At 36.0% G+C, this 21687-nt stretch overlaps 1 protein-coding gene across 3 annotated transcripts in view; it reads right to left on the bottom strand.

Annotated features, from left to right (window-relative positions):
* Positions 1-129: 129 nt before the first annotated feature.
* ATAD5 (ATPase family AAA domain containing 5) overlaps positions 130-21687 on the bottom strand; it is a 46497-nt gene continuing 24939 nt past the window's right edge. For 2 of the 3 annotated variants that reach the window (XM_023243726.2, XM_045044528.1), the window contains 14 exons: positions 21174-21503; positions 19521-19617; positions 18050-18129; positions 17727-17869; positions 17479-17629; positions 11725-11898; positions 10857-10990; positions 10055-10148; positions 8731-8795; positions 6537-6717; positions 4486-4667; positions 2343-3208; positions 1500-1658; positions 130-1395 (listed from right to left, as the gene is read on the bottom strand). In XM_023243726.2, coding sequence (XP_023099494.2) covers positions 1317-1395; positions 1500-1658; positions 2343-3208; positions 4486-4667; positions 6537-6717; positions 8731-8795; positions 10055-10148; positions 10857-10990; positions 11725-11898; positions 17479-17629; positions 17727-17869; positions 18050-18129; positions 19521-19617; positions 21174-21503 — 2735 coding nt within the window. In that variant the 3' untranslated portion in view covers positions 130-1316. The remainder of the gene's footprint in view (positions 1396-1499; positions 1659-2342; positions 3209-4485; positions 4668-6536; positions 6718-8730; positions 8796-10054; positions 10149-10856; positions 10991-11724; positions 11899-17478; positions 17630-17726; positions 17870-18049; positions 18130-19520; positions 19618-21173; positions 21504-21687) is intronic. The other variant, XM_023243727.2, reaches the window with a different exon arrangement.

The raw sequence follows: 21687 nt of genomic DNA, 5'->3' as shown, positions 1-21687 counted from the left end.
AAAAAAACAAACCCACAAAACTTCAGATCTATTCTCTCTCTTGTACAAGCATGAAACCTGTAAGACATAGCCTATATCCAAACCTATAAAATACCCATATTTACCCAGAGGATTACACCTGAACACCTATTTAAACATTGCATAAAGCCTCTTAGCTTCAGCCTTTAATTAAATCCATATACTATCAATAACAAGAAAAAGCAAATTGAACAAATGAGGTAAAAACATATCTTCATACACATTTGTAAACAGGTATACAACAATATTTTCCATCTGTACAAAATTAGGATCCTTACCTTTTGGGGTAAAAACATAATTCAGATAATATAACTGAATTCTAGGCTAGTACATAATATAAACATTGGAAATAGGACACTATTTTCAGATATACCTGATTATATGATCGCAAAAATAATTTTAAGTGAAATGTGGGATTTTACAATCTTGTAATTAAAAATATACACTTTCTCCAAAAGCATAACCTTAAATGGAGATGGCTATGATGTAGAAAGCCTGTATAGTAGAATCCTCCCTTGTTACAATTTTGATGAGTAGCGCTTTGTCCAAAATAGATATATTAACGTCATTAATATCTTTATGAAATAAAACATCACTGATATAAAAATACAAGAAAAATGTACAAGGCAAGTGATTTGAGTTGGCAAAATATACAAGATATCACATATGTATGGTTGCTAAAAAAGATTTATGAAAACGACAATTCATAATCTTGTTTTCACTTTGTCAACATGCTGATCCAATGGTAAAATATGCCAGAGGAATACACTAAAAATAAATTTATCGGGAAGATGTTACTTTTTGAAAACTGATGCATAATTTCTTCCCTAGGAAGTTTTTTGCATGTTACATAATTTTGTATTGCATAAATTTATTTTTTAAAGATCACCACCTAGATGATTCATATATACAACTTGACAGAGTACTGAAGGTTGGGTTGGGGAGAGGTGGATTAAAGGTAACAGGAAAGAGAAAAATTATGGATTAATTTAACACTGAAACATTTTTAGAAATATCTTAGTGAACTGTCCCTTCTAGAAACAGCTCACTCACATACAAAAATACTATAACAAAGCTAAATCAGATAATATAAAAAATTTCAGAAAAAAGTACCACCACAATCATAAATACAATTTGTAACTCAAATTTTTTCATTTTAAATACCTGCACACTAATAAAAAATATACAAATAGCCTGTTTTAAATGTACATTCAGAAATAAATTCTTCCATGAATCAATATAAAAATGTATCTTGAGGACCACATAATAATCTGTACAAGGCATTGTTCATGTGAACATTAAGGGAAGCCAGCTGCCAAAGTGTTCACAGTCTCTTTCGAAATGTTAAGATGAATCCCTTCCAGATAGTGCAGGAACCTGTCAAAATTACAAGGAACAATTCAATTTAACCATCAGCTGAGGATACTTATTAACCTTGAAATAGCTGTCTACAATGTTACTTGTATAGAGCCTTTCTTTACCTTCTTTTACTTTTTCCTTGTTCTTTTAGCTTCTCCGTCTTACAAATGTTTCGAAGAGTTGGCAAGTACTCAATTATACTAGCTTGTCTATTACCCAGGTTTAGAAGGGATCGGCTAGAAAATACACTTTTAATGACTGCTATCCTCTTCCAGGCACTGCTGTAAATGAAAAGGAATGCATTACTTTTTACTTTTAAGGTCTAATAAAAATGCAACAATCCCAAACACAACCAGCTTCTGGTCTCCGCTTCTCCTTGCTTCTGGTCTAGACTAGATTAACTAGATTCCGGGTTAACTTACTGTATCATTTTCAATACATCAATCACTCACAAGTGAAAAAAACCTTTAATGGCTACCTGCTATCCGTCACAGCAAATCAAAACCCCACTCCCTGTCATTCAAGAGTCTCCTAATCTCTGATTTTTCTTCCCAGCAATCAGGATGGTCTCCCTGTCTTATTAGAAGCTACATTATTGGGGCGCCTGGGTGGCTCAGTCGGTTGAGCATCCGACTTCGGCTCGGGTCATGATCTCATGGTTTGTGGGTTCGAGCCCCGCGTCGGGCTCTGTGCTGACGGCTCGGAGCCTGGAGCCTGCTTCAGATTCTGTGTCTTCCTCTCTCTCTGCCCCTCCCCTGCTCATGCTCTGTCTCTCTCTGTCTCAAAAATAAATAGAAACATTAAAAAAAAAAAAACTAAAAAAAAAAAAGGAGCTACATTATTAATATTAAGGGTTTACCATGATCAATAAAGCCAAGCATTTCAAAATTAGTAAAAAGAAACTAATAATTTCCCCTTTATCATTTATTATTGAAAAATAAAAAGTAAAAGGAGGCAAGACTTACTCTAAATTAGCCGCTGACTGACTGAAATATACATTGCTGCGTTTTTGTGAAACATAAAAAGTAAGCTCTTTTGTTGGATCTCTTCCTGATTTCTTGCAAGAATTCAAGGAGGTTTCCAATGCTTTTGAAATAGTAGATGAACATTTAGTAAAGCTGAGAGCTTCTACAGCTGCCTTTAATTCTCCGGAGCTCGGAGAAGTCCATCCATCGGTAGTCTCGAGACTAAACTCATCACAAAGTCCGCTTTTAACATTTGTCCAACTGAAGTCATTTTTACCAATTTCCTTTTGTTCTCTTACATCATTTAAAAGAGCATCTAAGAAGGACATGTTATCCATGAACTCAGTGAGAGAATTTAGACACTGAGAAACGAGGGCAGAACATTTTTTTTCTGCTGGTGTTTTAGGAGGACAAGGAACAGACTCAATGTTAGACTCTAAACATTTGTTTAGTTTCTTTGTCTCTGGATTGCTTTCTTTATCTCTGGCTTTGCTTTCTTCTGAATTTGAGGAAGAAGATACAGGGGAAAGGCTAAGGAATTCATTAGAAAAGTCCACTTCAGAGTCAAATAAGTCACTATCATCTAGAATTGTCATCTTTTTCTTTTGTTTCTTTTTTTGTGGCTTTTTCAATGGCTTCTCTCCTTCAGAATGTTTCCTAGCAAGACATTTCATATTTTTTGTTGCTGCACTGGTGTCCTCCACACTTCCTGATGAACCACAAAAGTTTTCCGTTTCTGGAATGATGTTAACAGGTAATGGCAGAATGAACTCAAGATTACTATATAAGAAATCTACATTCTGTGTTCGGAATTCTGTAAGAAGCTGGATGAATTGATACCATTCTTCCTTTGTTCTGATCTTGTGCTGAAAAAAAATTTTGAATGAAGTGTTAGAACATAGTCTGAACATTCTTCTACCCATATGACCATCTTAAAAGTAATGAGTTGCTACCCTCTCATAATTTTATTAACCTACACTCCCTTAATTTGTCAAATAGTTCTGGGGGCACCTGGGTGCCTTGGTCGGTTAAGTGTCTGACTTTGGCTCAGGTCATCATCTCACTGGTTCGTGAGTTTGAGCCCTACATCGGGCTCTCTGCTCTCAGCATAGAGCCCACTTTGGATCCTCTGTCTCCCTCTCTCTCTGCCCCTCCCTAGCTTGTGCTCTCTCTCTCTCTCAAAAATAAATAAACATTAAAAATAAATAAATAAATAAATAAAAATAAAATAGTTCTGAGCCTAAAAAATACATTTAAACTATTGAAATTTGAAGAATTAAATTTTTAATAGTTTATACCGCAATTCAATAGTTAGCTCATTTGTTTAAAAACTACTTTTCTGAAATTTTCTTTTTTTATTCTGAAATCTTTCTAAATTCTAGTCTAAATCCGATAATATGCATTTAGAGCATTACCCATCAACTGTTTGTCAAAGTGGTATAGTGTGTTAAAATCAGAAATCTATGAAAATTATAGGCAAATTTATGTTAACCTGAAGATTTATTTATTTCTTAAAAATATGTATGTATTTTTAGAGAGAGAGTGGGGGAGAGGGACAGAGGGAGAGAGAATCTTAATTTTTTTAATTTATTCTTTTTAATATTTATTTTTGGGAGAACGCAAGTTGGGGAGGGACAGAGAGAGGGGGACAGAAGATCTGAAGCAGGCTCTGCATTGGCGGGCTGACAGCAGTGAGCCCAGTGTGGGGCCTGAAGATCACGACCGGAGCCAAACTCAGACACTCAACAGACTGAGTCACCCTGGTGCCCCCTCCTTTTTTTTTTATTTAATCTTTTGTTTGTTTGTTTGTTTTAATGTCTATTTATTTTTTTTTTTTCCAACGTTTTTTGTTTTGTTTTGTTTTTATTTTTGGGACAGAGAGAGACAGAGCATGAACGGGGGAGGTCCAGAGAGAGGGAGACACAGAATCGGAAACAGGCTCCAGGCTCTGAGCCATCAGCCCAGAGCCTGACGCGGGGCTCGAACTCACAGACCGCGAGATCGTGACCTGGCTGAAGTCGGACGCTTAACCGACTGCGCCACCCAGGCGCCCCTTAACTTTAAGATTTAAAACACAGGAGTGAGTGTTAGGAAGATGAAAAGGAATATAAATTTAATATCTTACACTAGACATTGAAAATACCTTTAGAAATGAAAATAAGTCTTTCGATGGGGAAAAAATGTTCTTAAGGCCAAACAAGGTCTCAACACAGCCAGTGTCACATTTGGGAAGGTCTGTAGGGCTCCTTTTAGTATTTTTAGGTTTATTTTTGGAATCAGGGCCATCTTCAGAGCAAACCAGTTGAACACTTCTGCTATTTCCTCCTACAAAATTAATAAAAGAAAATCTTAGCTATCTATATTTTTAATAAATTACAGCAAAAAATTATTTAAAATCTAAGATCCTGTCATCTTTTGGACCTATATTCCCATTTTCTTCTTCTCCACATGTGTTTTTAATTCACAAAAAGTACGATACAAACATTATTTCTAGCATACAGAGGTTAAGATGGTGGTGGTGGTCGGCTTACAAAACAATCCAAAAGAATAAAGCACAAGGACTATGAACAGACAAGTAACAGAAGAAATACAAATATCTAATAAACTCATAAAAAGATGTGCAATTTTACTAGTGATCTTGGAAATGCAAATTAGAATAAGATACCATTTGCTTTTCGCCTTTTAAATTGGCAAAACTAAAACAACTGGCTCCCTAATTTTCTCAGAGGTATACATAAAAAAGCCATCATAAACTATTCCTGGGAACATAAATTTGTACAGTTATCTTCTGGAGGGCAACCGGACAATACCTACCAGGATGCAAATGTAGGCCTTTGGCCTAGCAACCAAACTTCTAGAATTCTCTCCAACAGAAGTACTCACAGATATGCTCAAGGATATGTGTATGGATATTCACTGCACATTTTAATGACAACAAAAGGTAACTTCCATTTCCACTAGTAAGTGATGGTTAATTAAATTACGTTACATCCATTCCCTATTATGGAATAGCATGCAGCTGTGAAAAAGAGAGGGCTAAAACTGTACGTACTAACAACACATTCTCCAGTAAAAACAGCAAATTGCTTAACAGTACATACAGTATTGGTTAACTCCGCTAAATAAGTAGGTAGCAATATTTGTACATGCATAGATAAAGCTCTAACAGTGGCTAACCTTAAGAAGGGGGGAGATCTTTTACTTTTCTTTTACATACTTCTGTACTGTTTGAATTCCCAATGAGTACACAGCTGCATTTTTTTAGACAGACATAAAATGCATATAAAATCTTCAAGAAAAGAAATAATGACATAGTTTTTTTTCTTTGAAAGTTCTTGGTATAGCATTTTATTTCCAGTCATACGGCAATAGTTACTAATTTGTTTTTTATAAGAAGATTTTTCTGTGTCTTATTTATCATATTTACTTCTAAGAAACAGTTAAGGCTCCAAGCTTACACTGAATTAAATATATATGTTTGCTAACTCAAAAAAGAATAACACATTAAAATTTGGAACTAATCGAAGAAAAAAAAAAACTTGACAGGGGATTAATATTACAGAACTTCACCTTGGTTTTATTTAAATATTTGTGTATTTCCCAGAGCAGGATCTGTAACTACAGAACTGTGACTATGGAGCATGAAAACCACAGAACTATGAACTTCTTCAGGGAAGGAAGCATGTCTTATTCATGTAAACACAGGACCTGGCATAGAGAAAGTCCTCAATAAATGTCTGTGACTTCAATTCGGTAACAGAGGCTAAAGATTGATAAGAAATAAAACATTTCTGAAATGATAAAGTTCTTATGAGAAAAGAATGATAGACTATTGAAGCTAAAGAACTTACAGTCAGACAAAAATAACCTATATATGGGGAAAATCACCAACATGTTTTTTAGTAAGTGGAAAAAGGAAATCAGTTGCTAAATAATATTTAATTCTATTTGTTTATAAGAAACTATGCTTATAAATGTAGAAGTAACAATTTGTTCCATGTGCAGGTTTACTCTAACCACATTTCATGTTTATAAAATTTTAATCAACTAAATTGACATATGTATGTTTATGTTCAAGATTAATATGATCTCTGGATGCTCACAATTTTTTAAATCTTTCAGATATTTTGGTACAGCATATAGTTTAACAGAGGGTCCCCTTATAGAAATTTCTTTTATAACAGATCAACTTACGACAAAGGGATAATGGTCTTTCTTCTAAAAATCCACCTCCACTTCTAATCCAGAACTGTAAGTAAAGGATACTTTTTCTAATATCACAAGTATTTGCAGTTAACAATGTTACAAAGTCTTTCACATCAGTTCTAAAGTTCTCAGCTAAGCAGATCATCTGTAGGTAGCTGGCAACATTTAGCTGAGCAACAGAGAAAGAAAAAAGAAACATGGTGAATTGTAGAGTTAACAGAAATACATCAGTAATACATATCTAAAAGTAGGACAAATTTCACTAAAATTCACAATATCTTAGCTCTTGAGAGTGAAACTGATCTAGAAAAATATAAAGGAATATACTTCTAAATTAAAAAGATTTTACGTATACTTATTTTATTAACTGTATACAGTCTAAAAACAGTAAGGAAACTTTTACGGGAAATTTTCCAACACAAACCCTGGAGGCAATGCTATTAAACCTTGAGAAATTCCCTTAAGCTTAAATAATGGTACAACCTGATGGAATATTTCACAGCCATTAAAATTATAAATGTGAATACTAGGGAAGAAAAACAATGTGAATACTACAATACTGAAAAATACTCATATAATTTTTAAAAGCCAGAGTTAGAAAATTATATCAAGGCATGCACAAACGTATACATGTAAGTTAACAAGAAACATTATGAGACAAAATGAAAACAAAAATCAAAAAAACAAAAACCCATGTAATTTCTTTTTTTTAAATTTTTTTTTTCAATGTTTATTTATTTTTGGGACAGAGAGAGACAGAGCATGAACGGGGGAGGGGCAGAGAGAGAGGGAGACACAGAATCGGAAACAGGCTCCAGGCTCTGAGCCGTCAGCCCAGAGCCCGATGCGGGGCTCGAACTCACGGACCGCGAGATCGTGACCTGGCTGAAGTCAGATGCTTAACCGACTGCGCCACCCAGGCGCCCCAAACCCATGTAATTTCTTAAGAATAAATGGACCAAGTAAAAAATTTCATTTTATTTAGCGTTTTCATCAATATTGCTATAATATTTTTTTGTAAAATGACAAAACATATACTCTTCTCTTCCCGCTGTTTATGGAAAGCTTTTTACCTTCAAAAGCTGAAACAAATAAAATTGTATTTACATTTCGCATATTTTACAAGATCACTAGCATTTTTACCTTGAAGTTAACAAGACAATTAAAAGATTTCCTCTATTAAATTTTTGACTTTATTTTATGTGCATACATTACTCCTGCATACTTCTGGGACTTTTGCTTCCCACAAACTAGGAATTCTTTCAATAACAAAGACCCTATAATCAGACAAACCTTGCCTTCAGTAATAACTATAAACTCTACAATCAGTAACAAATAAATATAAAAAACAAACTACTTGAAGGCACAAGAGAGTAACCTGAGCAGAAGATAACTGAAGGGAAATCAACATTTGGACAAAAGAAAATGGCCCTGGATGAACTCCCATCCTCTCCTACCTCCTCTAAGTTGATTTTTGACTGAGGGCAGGGGGCAGCAATGGTGGCTAAAACTCAGACACAAACTCACAGTATTACTGGCCTGAACCAGAGGATAGAGTTTGGGATGATGGCTGTAGCTGGAAAGTGACAGGGGAGTTCGGTGAAAGTAGGGAAACAGAAACTCTAGCTAAAAGAAGAATGCAAATCCCTGGTATGATACCTGAACTTCACATGTGTGGGCTTAGCTCAAAGCAGCCCAGCTAACACTAAACGAATGGAACAGAAATTTTAGCTGCCACATATTACAGGAGAATATCTGTTCACACAAACATAACAGAATCTACAATATATTCACAAAGTACAGGGAAAAAGTCTCAAATCCAGAAATATATAAAAGACATAACGCAGGATGACCATATTATCCTAAGAATGCAAGACTGGTCTGACATCCAAAAATCAAACAACATCATTCACCATAGTGATAGAATTAAAAAGATAAACCAGATGATTGTTTCAAAAGACAGGAAAAAACCCACCAGACAAAATTTAACACCATTCACAATAAAAATACAGCTAATATCACACTTAATGGTAAAGAATGCCTTTCACCCTACCATCAGGAACAGGGCAGAGATGTTCACTCTCCTAATCAGCAATGTACTGAAGATACACTGGCACTATCATAAGAAACCATCTTTTACAGAATTGTGATATATGATTTATGATCAAAATTCAAAACTTACAAGCGAAGGAGTACTGAAATTAATTTCTTCAAAGAAGCCATCAAACATTAAACTAAATGTTGGATCTATAGGAAAGAAAACATTTTAAAAAACCATTAAGACCATTAAATTACTTTGTCCAGTTATACTTTCTCTATGAAAATATTCTGTATCTCATCGGTAATAAAAATATGCAAATTATAAATCATTAAGGAAGTGAATTTCTATCTTGACCTAAAATAATTGATCTTTTAATTAAACTGTCATGTAACCTTTGAATAATACAATTTATATCAATATTTTTAGAGGACAATCACTAACAGTCATATGACCCATTAATTTATAAGTGGAGTCTGACATAAACTAACATTTATTTTCCTCTAGAAATTTATAGCAGAGATATGCTACTGAATATGTGCAATGAAAAATATTAGAAAACACTGTTATAATTCAGTGTTTATAATGAAAAAAAAAAACTATGAGTTTTAAAATTGAACACCAAACACTAATTATTAGGAAGTTTAGAGCAATCAGGCTGGTTACAACTTACTTTAAAATAGGCAATAATCCATATGGAAGTGTTCTCAGGGGTTAAGGAATGGCTAAGTTCAATATTAAGGAACTGCAGAAAGGCTGGGTTCCATAAAAAGTTCTGACCAGTGAATGATGTTTGGTGCCATTTGCAAGGTAACATATTAATTTTATAATTACTCAAAGCTGAGAACTAATCATAAATTTGAATAATTCTTCGTTTAAGAAATAATCTAGGAGCCTCCAAATTTTAGAAAAAAAAAGTTAATTTACTAGTAGACTTTCATTTTTTATTCTTTAATGTTTGTTTATTTTTTTTGAGAGATTGAGAACATGAGCAGAGGAGGTGCAGAGAGGTGGGGGGGGAGGGGGGGAGGGGACAGAGGATCCGAAGCAGGCTCTCTGCTGACAGCAGACAATCCAAAGTGGGACTCGAACTCACAATCGTGAGCTCATGACCTGAGCTGAAGTCAGACACTTAACCGAATGAGCCACCCAGACGCCCCTACTAGTAGACTTTTTTTTTTTTTTTAAGTTTATTTATTTTTTGAGAGACAGAGTGCAAGCAGGGTAGGGACAGAGAGAGAGGAGGAGGACACAGAATCTGAAGCAGACTCCAGGCTGTGAGCTCTGATGCAGGGCTCAAACTCACAAACTGAGATCATGAGCTGAGCCAAAGTCGGACGCTTAACCAACTCAGCTAACAGGCGCCCCTTTACTAGCAGACTTTTAAAGGAACATTTCTAACTAAAATTTGAGGCTTTCTCAAATATTTTAACCAAAAGTAATTAGCTGTAAAATCACTGTTACCTACCACTTGTAGTAAGGATTACAGGTCTTTTAGTTGTTGCCATGAATGTTTTGATTGCATTCAAAAACCCAGCATCTTCCTCAAAAATGACATCAACCTAAGAACCATTTATGAGAATATTAGTGTACTGAGTAACAAAACATGTGCTGGATGTGTCATGTACACATACTAGATACACTGTAAGTCTGTCAGAGACAAAGTTTATGAATTTATTAAATTTATGAACACTGTGAATTCAGCCCACACTGAAAGCTTAAAATGTTTTACACCATTATAAGTAAAAAAAATTATCAAATAAATATTAAACCAAAAAAAGCAGTCACCTATACCTGAACAAGTATGAATCGGAATAATTTCTATAATCGCTGAACAATAATTAATAACCCTGAATTGCATTAATCATCTTTCTGAAAAATTCTTCTATGGTTGCAGTTTCATTCACTTAAAATTCAAATAGATACAAGTCTTCCTGACTTTCTTGGCTATTTTACAACACTTCACAGTAACACATGTAGTAATCTGTAGAATAAGGTTTTTTTTAATGTTTATTTATTTTGAGAGAGACAGAGAGAGAGTGAGAGAGTACGCATGCATGCACAAGTTGGGGAGGAGCAGAGAGAGGGAGACAGAATCTTAAGAAGGCTCCGCAACGTCAGAGCAGAGCCTGAAGCAGGGCTCGAGCTCACGAACTGCAAGATCATGCCCTGAGCTGAAATCAAGAGTCGGACACTCAACTGAGCCATCCAGGCACCTCATACAAAAATTTGTATTATAAGATATCATGAACATATGTCCACAAGCCTACCTCCTCAAAAAGAATGAGAGATGTTGCGTTTTTCCTGTTGGATTCCTCAGCTCCAAATTCTTTGACATTTGACTTAGTTGTGTTTGTAGATTTAGTCTGAATAATTGGTTTCTGTTCACAAGAATTTTTGATTCCTGCATAAACAAAATATTAATATTTTAGATTCAAATCAACCTTTAACAGAACACTGGATATTTCTGCAAACTAAGCTCAAAGTGAAACCCCCTATCAAAACTGAAACAAGGGTGGGGGAAGAAAAAAGCTGAAACAAAATATCAAAACTCTTATGTGTATGACCTTCAAAGTAGCTGAGGTTTAATAAATAGCAGTAGGAGGTACCTGGGTGGCTCAGTCAGTTGAGTGAACGACTCTTGATTTCAGCTCAGGTCATGATCCCAGGGTTGTGGGATCGAGCCCCGTATCGGGCTCCACGCTAAGCCTGTAGCCTGCTTAAGATTCTTTCTCTTTCTCTCTCCCTCTCCCCACCTCCCCCCCCCCCCCTTTCCACTGCTTGTGGTCTCACTCTCTCTAAAAATAATAAAAATAGGGGCACCTAGGTGGCTCAGTCAGTTGAGCGTCCGACTTCGATTCAGGTCATGATGTCACGTTTGGTTTGTGAAACCTGACCCAGAGCCTGCCTTGTATCCTCTATCCCACACTCTCTCTCTCTCTCTCTGCCCCTCCCCCACCCACACTCATTCTCCCTCTCTCAAAAATAAACATTTAGAAAAATAGATTACAGAAAAATAAAAAAGAATTAGAACATTAAAAAAATCAATAGCAATAAGAACTCATGAAATAGGATATTTTATGTATGAAGGTCATTATTAAAAAATATCACATATATTTTGTCAATTTAATGTCTTACCTTTATTATTTTCCAGAAGTACTATTTCTTCATTTTTTTTTGGCTTAGAAGAAACTTTAAAGTAATTTGCCAAAGTTTTAGGCGGAAGTGTTCGTTTTGGTACGCTACTTTGTGGTGACTGCGGAGGAAGTTTCCTTGGTGATGTAATAACTTTCTTAGGAGAGCTTAATTTTTCTGCCAAAACCAAATTTACGTAAAGGTAAATATTCTAAAAGTTAAACAGATGGTAAGACTGAGTTATCCACAGCCTATATTTCTACTCTTACCAGTTAAAAATTGATACAGAAGTTTTCTTTCATTCTTACACTGTGTACAAATATTAGCATATTGTTACAGTTATTCTATCATCAGAGAAGGTAAAACTAGAAAAGACATTCTTTTCCATACAAACATACATCCTTGAAGCAAATAATGTTCATAATCCCTCCATTCACTTTCTGTACATCTGCTTGGGTTCAGAGGAGGCTGGAGGAAGAGAGATAATGTACATACTGAGCACAGACAGAACACTGTTATCCAACTTCAGTTTCCCTATAGCAAGCAAAGAATGGATATCACAAGCAAAGAATGTTTTTTTAAGGATACTATGGAGGATCAATACAAAGTTTAAAAGCAAATGTTTGATCTCTACCCTCCTGAGGTCCCATGGCACCAAGCATTTGTACCAGAGCATGTTTTTTCTCCCCTCCAAGTGCTCTGATTCAGTCCTCACATGTGCAAATTATTATTAGGAGCACGATCTTCTCCTGTACCATCATATGTGCACAATTCCATGACTGTATCTGTCCTATTCTTTTTCTTGCACCCCATCTCCACAGATCTTATGATATTCTTTGCATATTACAGATGTTTGAAAACTTACCGAAAATTTTGAATTTGAGCTATTATCCTAGACATCACTATTATGTCATAAACCCAAGCAGGCTCCACGACCAGCAGCCCAGAGCCCAGCATGGGACTCGAACTCACGAATCATGAAACCAGGACCTGAGCCAAAATAGAGTTGGACGCTCAACCAACTGAGCTACCCAGGTGCCCTGGAACATAATCTTAAAATAAAAAAATATTTCTTTATATTGAAGAGATTGCGATTTATAAAAAACTCACTATTTTGTCCTTATTTTTCTAATTTTGGCATAGTACAAGGATTGTTTGATCATGGATTGGCACCAGTCCGAAGACTGGTTTTAGAGAATAAATGCCAAGGGGCACCTGGGTGGCTCAGTAGGTTAAGTGTCCAACTTCGACTCAAGTCATGATCTCACGGTTCGTGAATTCGAGCCCCACATTGGGTGGGGTCTGGAGGATTCTGTGTCTCCCTCTCTCTGTCCCTCCCCTGCTTGTACTCTCTCTCTCTCAAAAATGAACATTAAAAAAATTAAAAAAAAAAAAAAAAGAAAATACATGCCAAATTTAAATAATATACCTAGTAGGTAATAGGTACTTGGCTAAATTTTATTGATATATTCTTTTTTTTTTCTTTAATATATATTTTTGAGAGAGAGACAGACAGACAGGGTGTAAGCAGGGGAGGGGCAGAGAAAGAGGGAGACACAGAATCCAAAGTAGGCTCCAGACTCTGACCTGTCAGCACAGAGCCCAATAGAGGGCTTGAACTCACAAACCGCAAGATCATGACCCGGGCCGAAGTCATACGCTTAACCGACTGAGCCACCAGGTGCCCTTATTTATATAATCTTCTTAAAGGATCTTTCAACAAAACAATCAGCTCCATGGAGAAGTAGCTACCTTCTAGGTCTGGAACATCTTAACAAGCCAGAAAGCAAAAGCAAATATCAAAGATTACTGGGGCTATGTGTAAAGGACACAAACCAATTAAGTCAGGTTACTGCTAGTCAAAAAGCACAAAAAGAAAAAAGGGCTCTACATTTGGCCAAGACATATACTGGAGTTACCAATCTATCTGAAATAACAGCAAAAAACTAAGCATAATATATGAAACAATGCTTTTTAAGACTTTGGAAATAATGCAAAAAATGACAGTGATACCTAAGAGAAGAAACAAACAAGGTGAACCCCAGGAATTGCCTAGTTCCTGCCTTGAGACAATGTATAGGCCACAGTGAAGAGGGGGAAGCCAGTCCAGAGGTTTCCTTGAGTTCAGGAGATTGAACAGGCCTCCAGGGAGGCCAAGGCTGATTGCAATCACAGGGCAGAATAGTGAAGAGCAGAGAGCTACACGGAGTGTTCCAGAAATCTGCAGAGTGTCTCCCTCAAGCCTTCAATGGAGTAGTGATCAGTGAAAGATTAGAAGAAATAATCTAAGGCTTACAAAGAGCTGGGAACAGTTCCTCTTCCCATCAGACAGAATGGCAAACTTCAGAATTAATGGGGAAGTGGACAGAGTACTCAGAAGGATTTTACCTAAGCAATGGCAAAATTTGTCTTACACTAAATGCTGCTATGGTCTTGCTAATATAGCAGAAGACCCGAAATGATCAAACGGTTTCTAGGTATCTTAAATGTATTCCAGAACAAAATTCAAGAGTAGTTATGGGAACGTAGAAATGTCCAACACCCAACAAAGTAAACTGCACAAACTCTGACATCTGATCAAAATTATCAGGCACCAAAAAGGCATGAAAATACAATCCATAATGAAAAAAAAATCAATTAACTGAAGCCAACTCAGAAATGACACAGATGACAGAATTAATAGACAAGAACACTAATTAATAAACAAGAACACTATGACTAAAATAGTCATAACTGTGTTTCTTCTGTTCAAAAACTTACAGGAAAAATTGGGCATGGTAACACAGAAACTATAAAAAGGACCCAAGTCAAGCTTCTAGAAATGAAAACTACAATGTACGAAATAAAAAAATACATTGGATGGCACTGACAGTATACTAGATACTGCAGAAAATAAGATCTGTGAACTCGAATAGTTAGAAACTATCCAAGATGAAACATGCAGAGCAAAGGAAGACTGAAAAATTGCACATGCAATCATCAAGCTAGAAGACAACTCAAGGTGGTCTAATATATATATAATTAAAATTGTCAAAGGAGAGGAGAAGAGAAAAATTATTTGAAGAGATAACAAGTGCTGGCGAAGATGTGGAGAAAAGGGAAGATTTGTGCGCTGTTGAGGGGAATGTAAACTGGTTCAACCACTATTGAAAACAACATGAAGTTTCTCCCCAAAACTAAAAATAGATCTGCTATAGTTGTGCTTCTGGGAAACAAAAATGGGATCCCGAAGAGATATACACACTCCCATGTTTACTGCAGCATGATTCACGACAGAATGTGCTACGGAAACAACCTAAGTACCCATGCATGAATGGATAAAGATGTAATATATATACACAATGGAATATTATTCAGCCGTTAAGAAAGAACATCCTGCCACTTATGACAGCATGCATGGACCTGGAGCACATGAGGCTAAGTGAGGTAAGTCAGACAGAGAAAAGCAAGCACTGTATGACATCACTTATATATGGAATCTAAAAAGTCAAACTCACAAAAACAGAGTAAAATGGTGGTTGCCAGGAGAAAGGGACTGGGGACAGATAGATATTGTTTAAGGGTACAAACTTGCAATGAGTAAATAAATCCTAGAGATCTAATGCACAGAATGGTAAATACAGGCAACACTGTATTATAATCACCAAACTTCCTGAGACTATAACTTAATTATTCCAACCACTAAAAAGAAGTGATAATTATGTAACATGATAGAGATGCTAATTATCAATGCAATGGCAAGCATATTACAATATAGAAATGTATCAAATTAACACTTGTATGCCCTAAATTTATACAATGTTATATGTCAAACCTATTTTAATTAAGAGTAAAAAAGACACAATGCTTGGAATTTTCCAGATTTGATGAAAACTATAAACGCATACATCCAAGAAGCTCAACAAACCCCAACCACATGAAACATGAAGAAAACTCCAGCAACCCACATCAAAATCACAGCTGTTTAAACTAGTGACAAAAAGAAAATTGTAATAGCCACAACGAATAATGAACACAAAGGACTGAAACACATTAAATAGATACAAATCCATGAGTTCCTCATAATACTAAAAAAAAAAAAAAAAAAGTAGACTACCCAAAAACTCATTGGATAACTTTAGAGATTACTAGGGCACCATTACTTTAAGAACTGATAAATGAGGGGCGCCTGGGTGGCACAGTCGGTTAAGCGTCCGACTTCAGCCAGGTCACGATCTCACGGTCCGTGAGTTTGAGCCCCGCGTCGGGTTCTGGGCTGATGGCTCAGAGCCTGGAGCCTGTTTCCGATTCTGTGTCTCCCTCTCTCTCTGCCCCTCCCCCGTTCATGCTCTGCCTCTCTCTGTCCCAAAAATAAATAAACGTTGAAAAAAAAAAAAAAAAGAACTGATAAATGAAAGAAAAGAATGGGAGTGCCTGCGTGGCTCAGTCCATCAAGCGTCTGACTCTTGATTTTGGCTCAGAAGTCATGATCTCATGGTTGTGGGATTGAGCCCTACGTCAGGCTCTACGCTGAGCACAGAGTCTGCTTGGGATTCTCTCTCCCTGACCCTCTCGTCCACTCATGCTCTCTCTAAAAAAACAAACAAAATAAATTTTTAAAAAGGAAAGAATGAAACATTTCTCGTGCCTTTCCTGTACAAATTGTATGTCAAAGTGTCCAAACAACTGATGAGGAGAAATTCTCCTTACAATTTCAACTAATAAATTCAGAAAGGCTCAGTGAATTACAAAATCATCCATTTTTTAACTCCTAATGAAATAATCTACTAGATAAAGATCATTCATGGCTACATAAAAGAGTGATGGGGAACTTTATAATGGATGGATCAGCCTGAAAACAACTGAACTCACTGAGCCATGTGACTATCACAAATGTTATCTTCCACTTTGATGCCATAGGAAGCACACAGCCCCGCCTATGCATGTATGGTAGCCCTGAAACAGAACCTTAATCTAATCAATATCACAGATCTAACTGCCAGTTTACAAGAAATATAGGGAAGAGGAATATGTTAACTGACGCCATGAACATACAATCAGCGAAATCTAAAACGTGAGAGATTTTATGAAAAATGACCCACGTTCTTCAACAAATAAATGATATGAAAAGGATGAGGGAATTATTAGGGACACTGAAAGACATTTAAAAGACATCAGTCAAATGTAAGATGTAAACCTTGTTTGAATCCAAATTTGCACGAACCATTTGAAACAACAGAACACCAAAATAAGAGTATGTATTAGATCAAATTAAGATACATAGCTAATTTCATTAGGTCTAATAATGATTACTGTGGTTATGCTTTTTATTTTATTTTACGTTTATTTATTTTGAGAGAGGGAGCAAGCACGTGTGTGAGGGGAGGAGGGTCAGAGAATCTCACGCAGGCTCCGCACTGTCAGTGCAGAACCCAATGTGGGCCTCGAGTCCACAAACTGTGTGAGATCATGACCTGAGCTGAAATCCAGAGTGAGACGCTTAACAGACCGAGCCACCCAGACACCCCTGGTTATGCTTTTTAAAGGCCCTTATCAATTAGAGATACCTACTGAAGTACATACAAATAAAATTATATGATGGTCTTGAGGTTTATTTTAAAACCATCCAGAAAAACATAAAAAAGGTGCACGCACGTGTGTGTATAGGAAAAGGTTAAAAAACAAAAGGCAAAAAAAAAAAATGCTGATTATTAAAATTCTTTTTGTAGATTTCACTTTCTCTCAAAGGTTATGACCTAAGCAAAAGAATTTACTTACTTGGTGACTTGCCTAGGTTGTAACTATTAAAAAAACAAGGTTTCTGAGAGTTTACACCTTGTTTGTCCACTTGATGGGACTGGGTAGCTTCCTTCAGTTGAGACAGAATTTGTCTACCACTGCGCTGAGAAGAGGCATTGACTTCAAATATCTGGAAGAATACATGAAAGCAAGGCAGAATGGTCGGTCTTCCTTTAATTCGAGTGCAACAGTTACATTAACATCCTCCTGGCGTAGCTGTTACTAACCTTAAATCCAAGCTCCTGAGCACACGCATACACCGCGGCAGTCTTCCCCACTCCTGTCGGCCCTGTTATCAGAACAGTATTGCAAAGGCGATTCTCTTCTTCGTCATCTGAACTGCCTTTAAAATCAATGCTATCCGACAGATCTGAAAAATTATTCAAATGCAAATTATCATTTGATAATTGCTCAGGCAGCAATAGATGCTAGACACTTATTTACAAAACCTAGGAAAACAAATATAAAATACAATTAAGAAATTTCATACACATTTAGAGCCAATCTAACTAAACACGTTCAGTGAAATGGAGAAAATGCCTCAAGATACCTTCCTGTTTCTCATCTTTTTTTCCCTTCAAATTTTGTCTTTCTTCCAATTCGGCTCGTCTCTTCCAGTCTTTCAACCAACTGCCATAAGAAAATATGTGTTAATTAACTAATTCACAGAAAAGAGCCTTATCTCTTTGAATCAACGAAATAGTAAAATATTTTTACATGGGCACAAATATTTCTAAAGGAAGTAATTTTTTACCAAAATATACAACACTGTATGTACAAGGATATCCACTGCAACCTTGTTCAGATTAGGTTCCAAAGGGAAAAACATAAAAGTACTTCAGTAGGAGAAAAGAGACACTACAGTACCCTCACCTATGAAACCAGTACGGAACAACTATAAAGAGTTCAGGTAGACTGTGTGATGATATGAAACATGTCTAATACACAGTGCTAAGTATAAGCAGAAAGATTAAGTTCTAGCTTAGAGCTAGACTGCTCAAGTTTGAGTTCCAGCCCCACTATTTTCAAGCTGGGTGACCCTGGACAAATAATTCAACCTCTATGGGTTCATTCCTTATCTATAAGATGAGGACAGCAGTATTTACGCTCATAGTATGGTTGTAAGGATTACAGGGGCTAAGAACAATGCAAGCACTTAGCACAGTACTAAGCTCAAAGTGTTAACTATTATTATAGGCCCCTATTTCTTAAATGAAATCCTTTGGACCAGGTGAGTTTTAGAATTCAAAATTTTTCAGATACTAGAAAAGTAATTTGGTACATATACCACACATAACACAATACCCCTCTGGGGTCTCTGGTATTACAAAATAATCACTTAACGTTTTTATTTAAAAAAAAAAAAAAAAAGATATGAGGGGCGCCTGGGTGGCTCAGTCAGTTAAGCATCTGACTTCAGCTCGGATCATGATCTTGTGGTTTGTGAGTTTGAGCCCCGCATAGGGCTCTGTACTGACAGCTTGGGCCTGGAATCTGCTTTGGATTCTGTCTCCCTCTCTCTCTGCCCCTTCCCTGTTTGCGCTGTGTCTCTCTCTCTCTCAAAGAACAAATAAACATTAAAAAATTTTGTAAAAAGGTATGAACTCCTACCAAGTGGGATCCATAAAAACCGTAAGTTAGTAACTTTTAATTTTCAGAACTTTTTTGGATGTGGGAATTGTAGACAAAGGACTATGAACGTGAATTAGTAGTAATATGACCCTATTTGTTAGGAAGAAAGGAGCTAACATATGCATAAATTTTTTTCTGGAAGATTCTACAAGAAACCTTTAATAGTTGTTACCTCTAGAGAGTAGAAATAGACAAGAAGGATATTTACTTTTCATGTTTTTCTTAATTTCCTTTTTTAAAAAGATTTTATCATACTTTATAATTTCTATATTTTAGTATAAATAAAAGTAAATAAACAGTAAAACTAGATTCAAACAAACTAAACAAACTAGATTCAAAACAAACTAAATGTAAAACTATTTCTCAATTCTTTTACATGTTTTACCAACCTATGTAATTTTTTTATAGCTAGCTCATTGCCTATGAGCTCACTGGAGTTCTGGGGTTGATACTTTTCTGTCCATAGCATGTCTTCAGTTCCAGAATCTAAAGCAAAACATATACATTGAAGCATTGTTCCTTAACATAAGCATATATTCTTACACATTTACATTATTGTTTCATGTAAACAATGAATATTTGTACAGTATTTATATTTACAAAATGTCAAAAGGGCAATTTCAAAACTTAACATTTAAAATTCTTCATATCATATTCTTCATATCTTCATATCAATTCTTCCCCCTTAAAAACTAACCACCATAGGGGCACCTGGGTGGCTCAGTTGGTTAAGTGTCTGACTTCAGCTCAGATCATGACCTCACAGCTCATGAGTTCGAGCCCCACGTCAGGCTCTGTGCTGACAGCTCAGAGCCTGGAGCCTGCTTCGGATTCTATGTGTGTCTCTCTCTGCTCCTCCCCTGCTTGTGCTCTGCCTCTCTCTGTCTCAAAAATAAATAAACGCTAAAAAAATAATTAGCAAAACAAAAAACCCCAAAAAAACTAACTGCCATAAAGTCTCATGGCAGTAAAGTTTAAAAGTTAGTACTCAATTAGGGGTGCCTCACTGGCTCAGTGACCAGAGCATGTGACTCGATCTCAGGGTTGTAAGCTCAAGTCCCATGTTGGGGGTAGAGATTACTTACAAAAAATTATGAAAGAATAAAAGTACATGCTTAAAATTTAAGTAATCACTAAAAAAACATGATATATGAAAAGGAATTTATACCCTAAGAAATAATCTAAAGAATAAAGGCAGAGTAATTTTTGTGAAGCATCCTTTGATCGCTGAAAAGAAACATTAAAATGTCCTACAAAGTCAACCTAGGTAAATGGAGATGTGCCACACTCCCATTTGAGAAGACTGAATGTGGTAAACATGCCAATTCACTCCAAATTAACCTATACACTAATGCAAAATCAAACCCCAGTAGGATTTGTGGAGTAAGAGAATCTATAGTTTATTCAGCAGAGTAGATACATGAACATAATTTTATTTTTTAATTTTTTTTAATGTTTATTTTTGGAAAGAGAAAGAGCACGAGCAGGAGAGGGGCAGAGAGAGAGAGAGATGGAGACACAGAATCTGAAGCAGGTTCCAGGCTCCAAGCTATCAGCACAGAACCCGACGTGGGGCTCAAACCCACGAACTGCAAGATCATGACCTGGGCCGAAGTCAGATGATCACCCAGCTGAGCCACCCAGGTACCCCGATACATGAATAGTTTTTAAAAAAACGATAGAGGAGACTTGCTATACAAATATTAAAACATCCATTCAGCCACATAAATGGACGAATTAATCAATTCAATAGAATATTTTTGAAAAAGCTAAAGAACCCAAATGGGAGTAAGTCAGAGACATGTTAAAGAGATATAATCCCAGGTTGTTTAAAAAGCACACAGAAAAATCAAAGACCAAACACCTATCTGTTAAATGTGGTTTTCTGTAAGACTGTGATTATAATTAGTAAGGCTTCCACTTCTTGTTTTATAAACATATATTGTTCAAATGTTGCAAAGAACATATATTAAAGAGAAAATGAACAAGAAGAGAAAACAAACAAAAAAGTTCTAGGCCGAGAGGAAGAAGATCTAATTTACCAGGAACAGGAGATCTTTCTGATGTAGGCTCTTTGCCATCATCTATTATCAGAACATCAGAATCTTCAACTGCTTCTGTTTCTATTTTACATGTTGTACTCGAAGCAGTTTGTTTCTTCCTGGATGTTTTAGAAAGAAGGCCTTTACAAGAGTCTAGCTTTATCCCAGTGGAGTTGTTTCTCTTGTCAAGTTCTTCTGGCTTCCCATTTATCTTTTTTGGGCTTTGTGAATACTCGTTTGGCTTCTTTCTTTTTGACTTCTGAATTTCCGTTTCCACTCGTTTCCTTTTGGTTTCTTTTTGATTGACATCAGGTTCGAGTTGTGGACTTTCTATTTCAGAAGTTAGAGAAATGCATATGCTTACTAATTAACAAAAAACAAATTTTAATATCCAAAATCTTAATATTACTTCAAAATATCCAACAATCTTATTACTATAAAATGAAGAGGCAAGAATCAAATGTGGGCCACTGAAAGCAAGCAGGATATTGTGTTATCTAGATTGCCTTTTGTA

This window comes from Felis catus, chromosome E1 (genome assembly GCF_018350175.1).
Source record: "Felis catus isolate Fca126 chromosome E1, F.catus_Fca126_mat1.0, whole genome shotgun sequence".
In the NCBI taxonomy this organism is placed as follows: domain Eukaryota; kingdom Metazoa; phylum Chordata; class Mammalia; order Carnivora; family Felidae; genus Felis; species Felis catus.
Note: the sequence above shows the minus strand (reverse complement) of the source record. Positions and strands in the feature narration are given on the sequence as shown.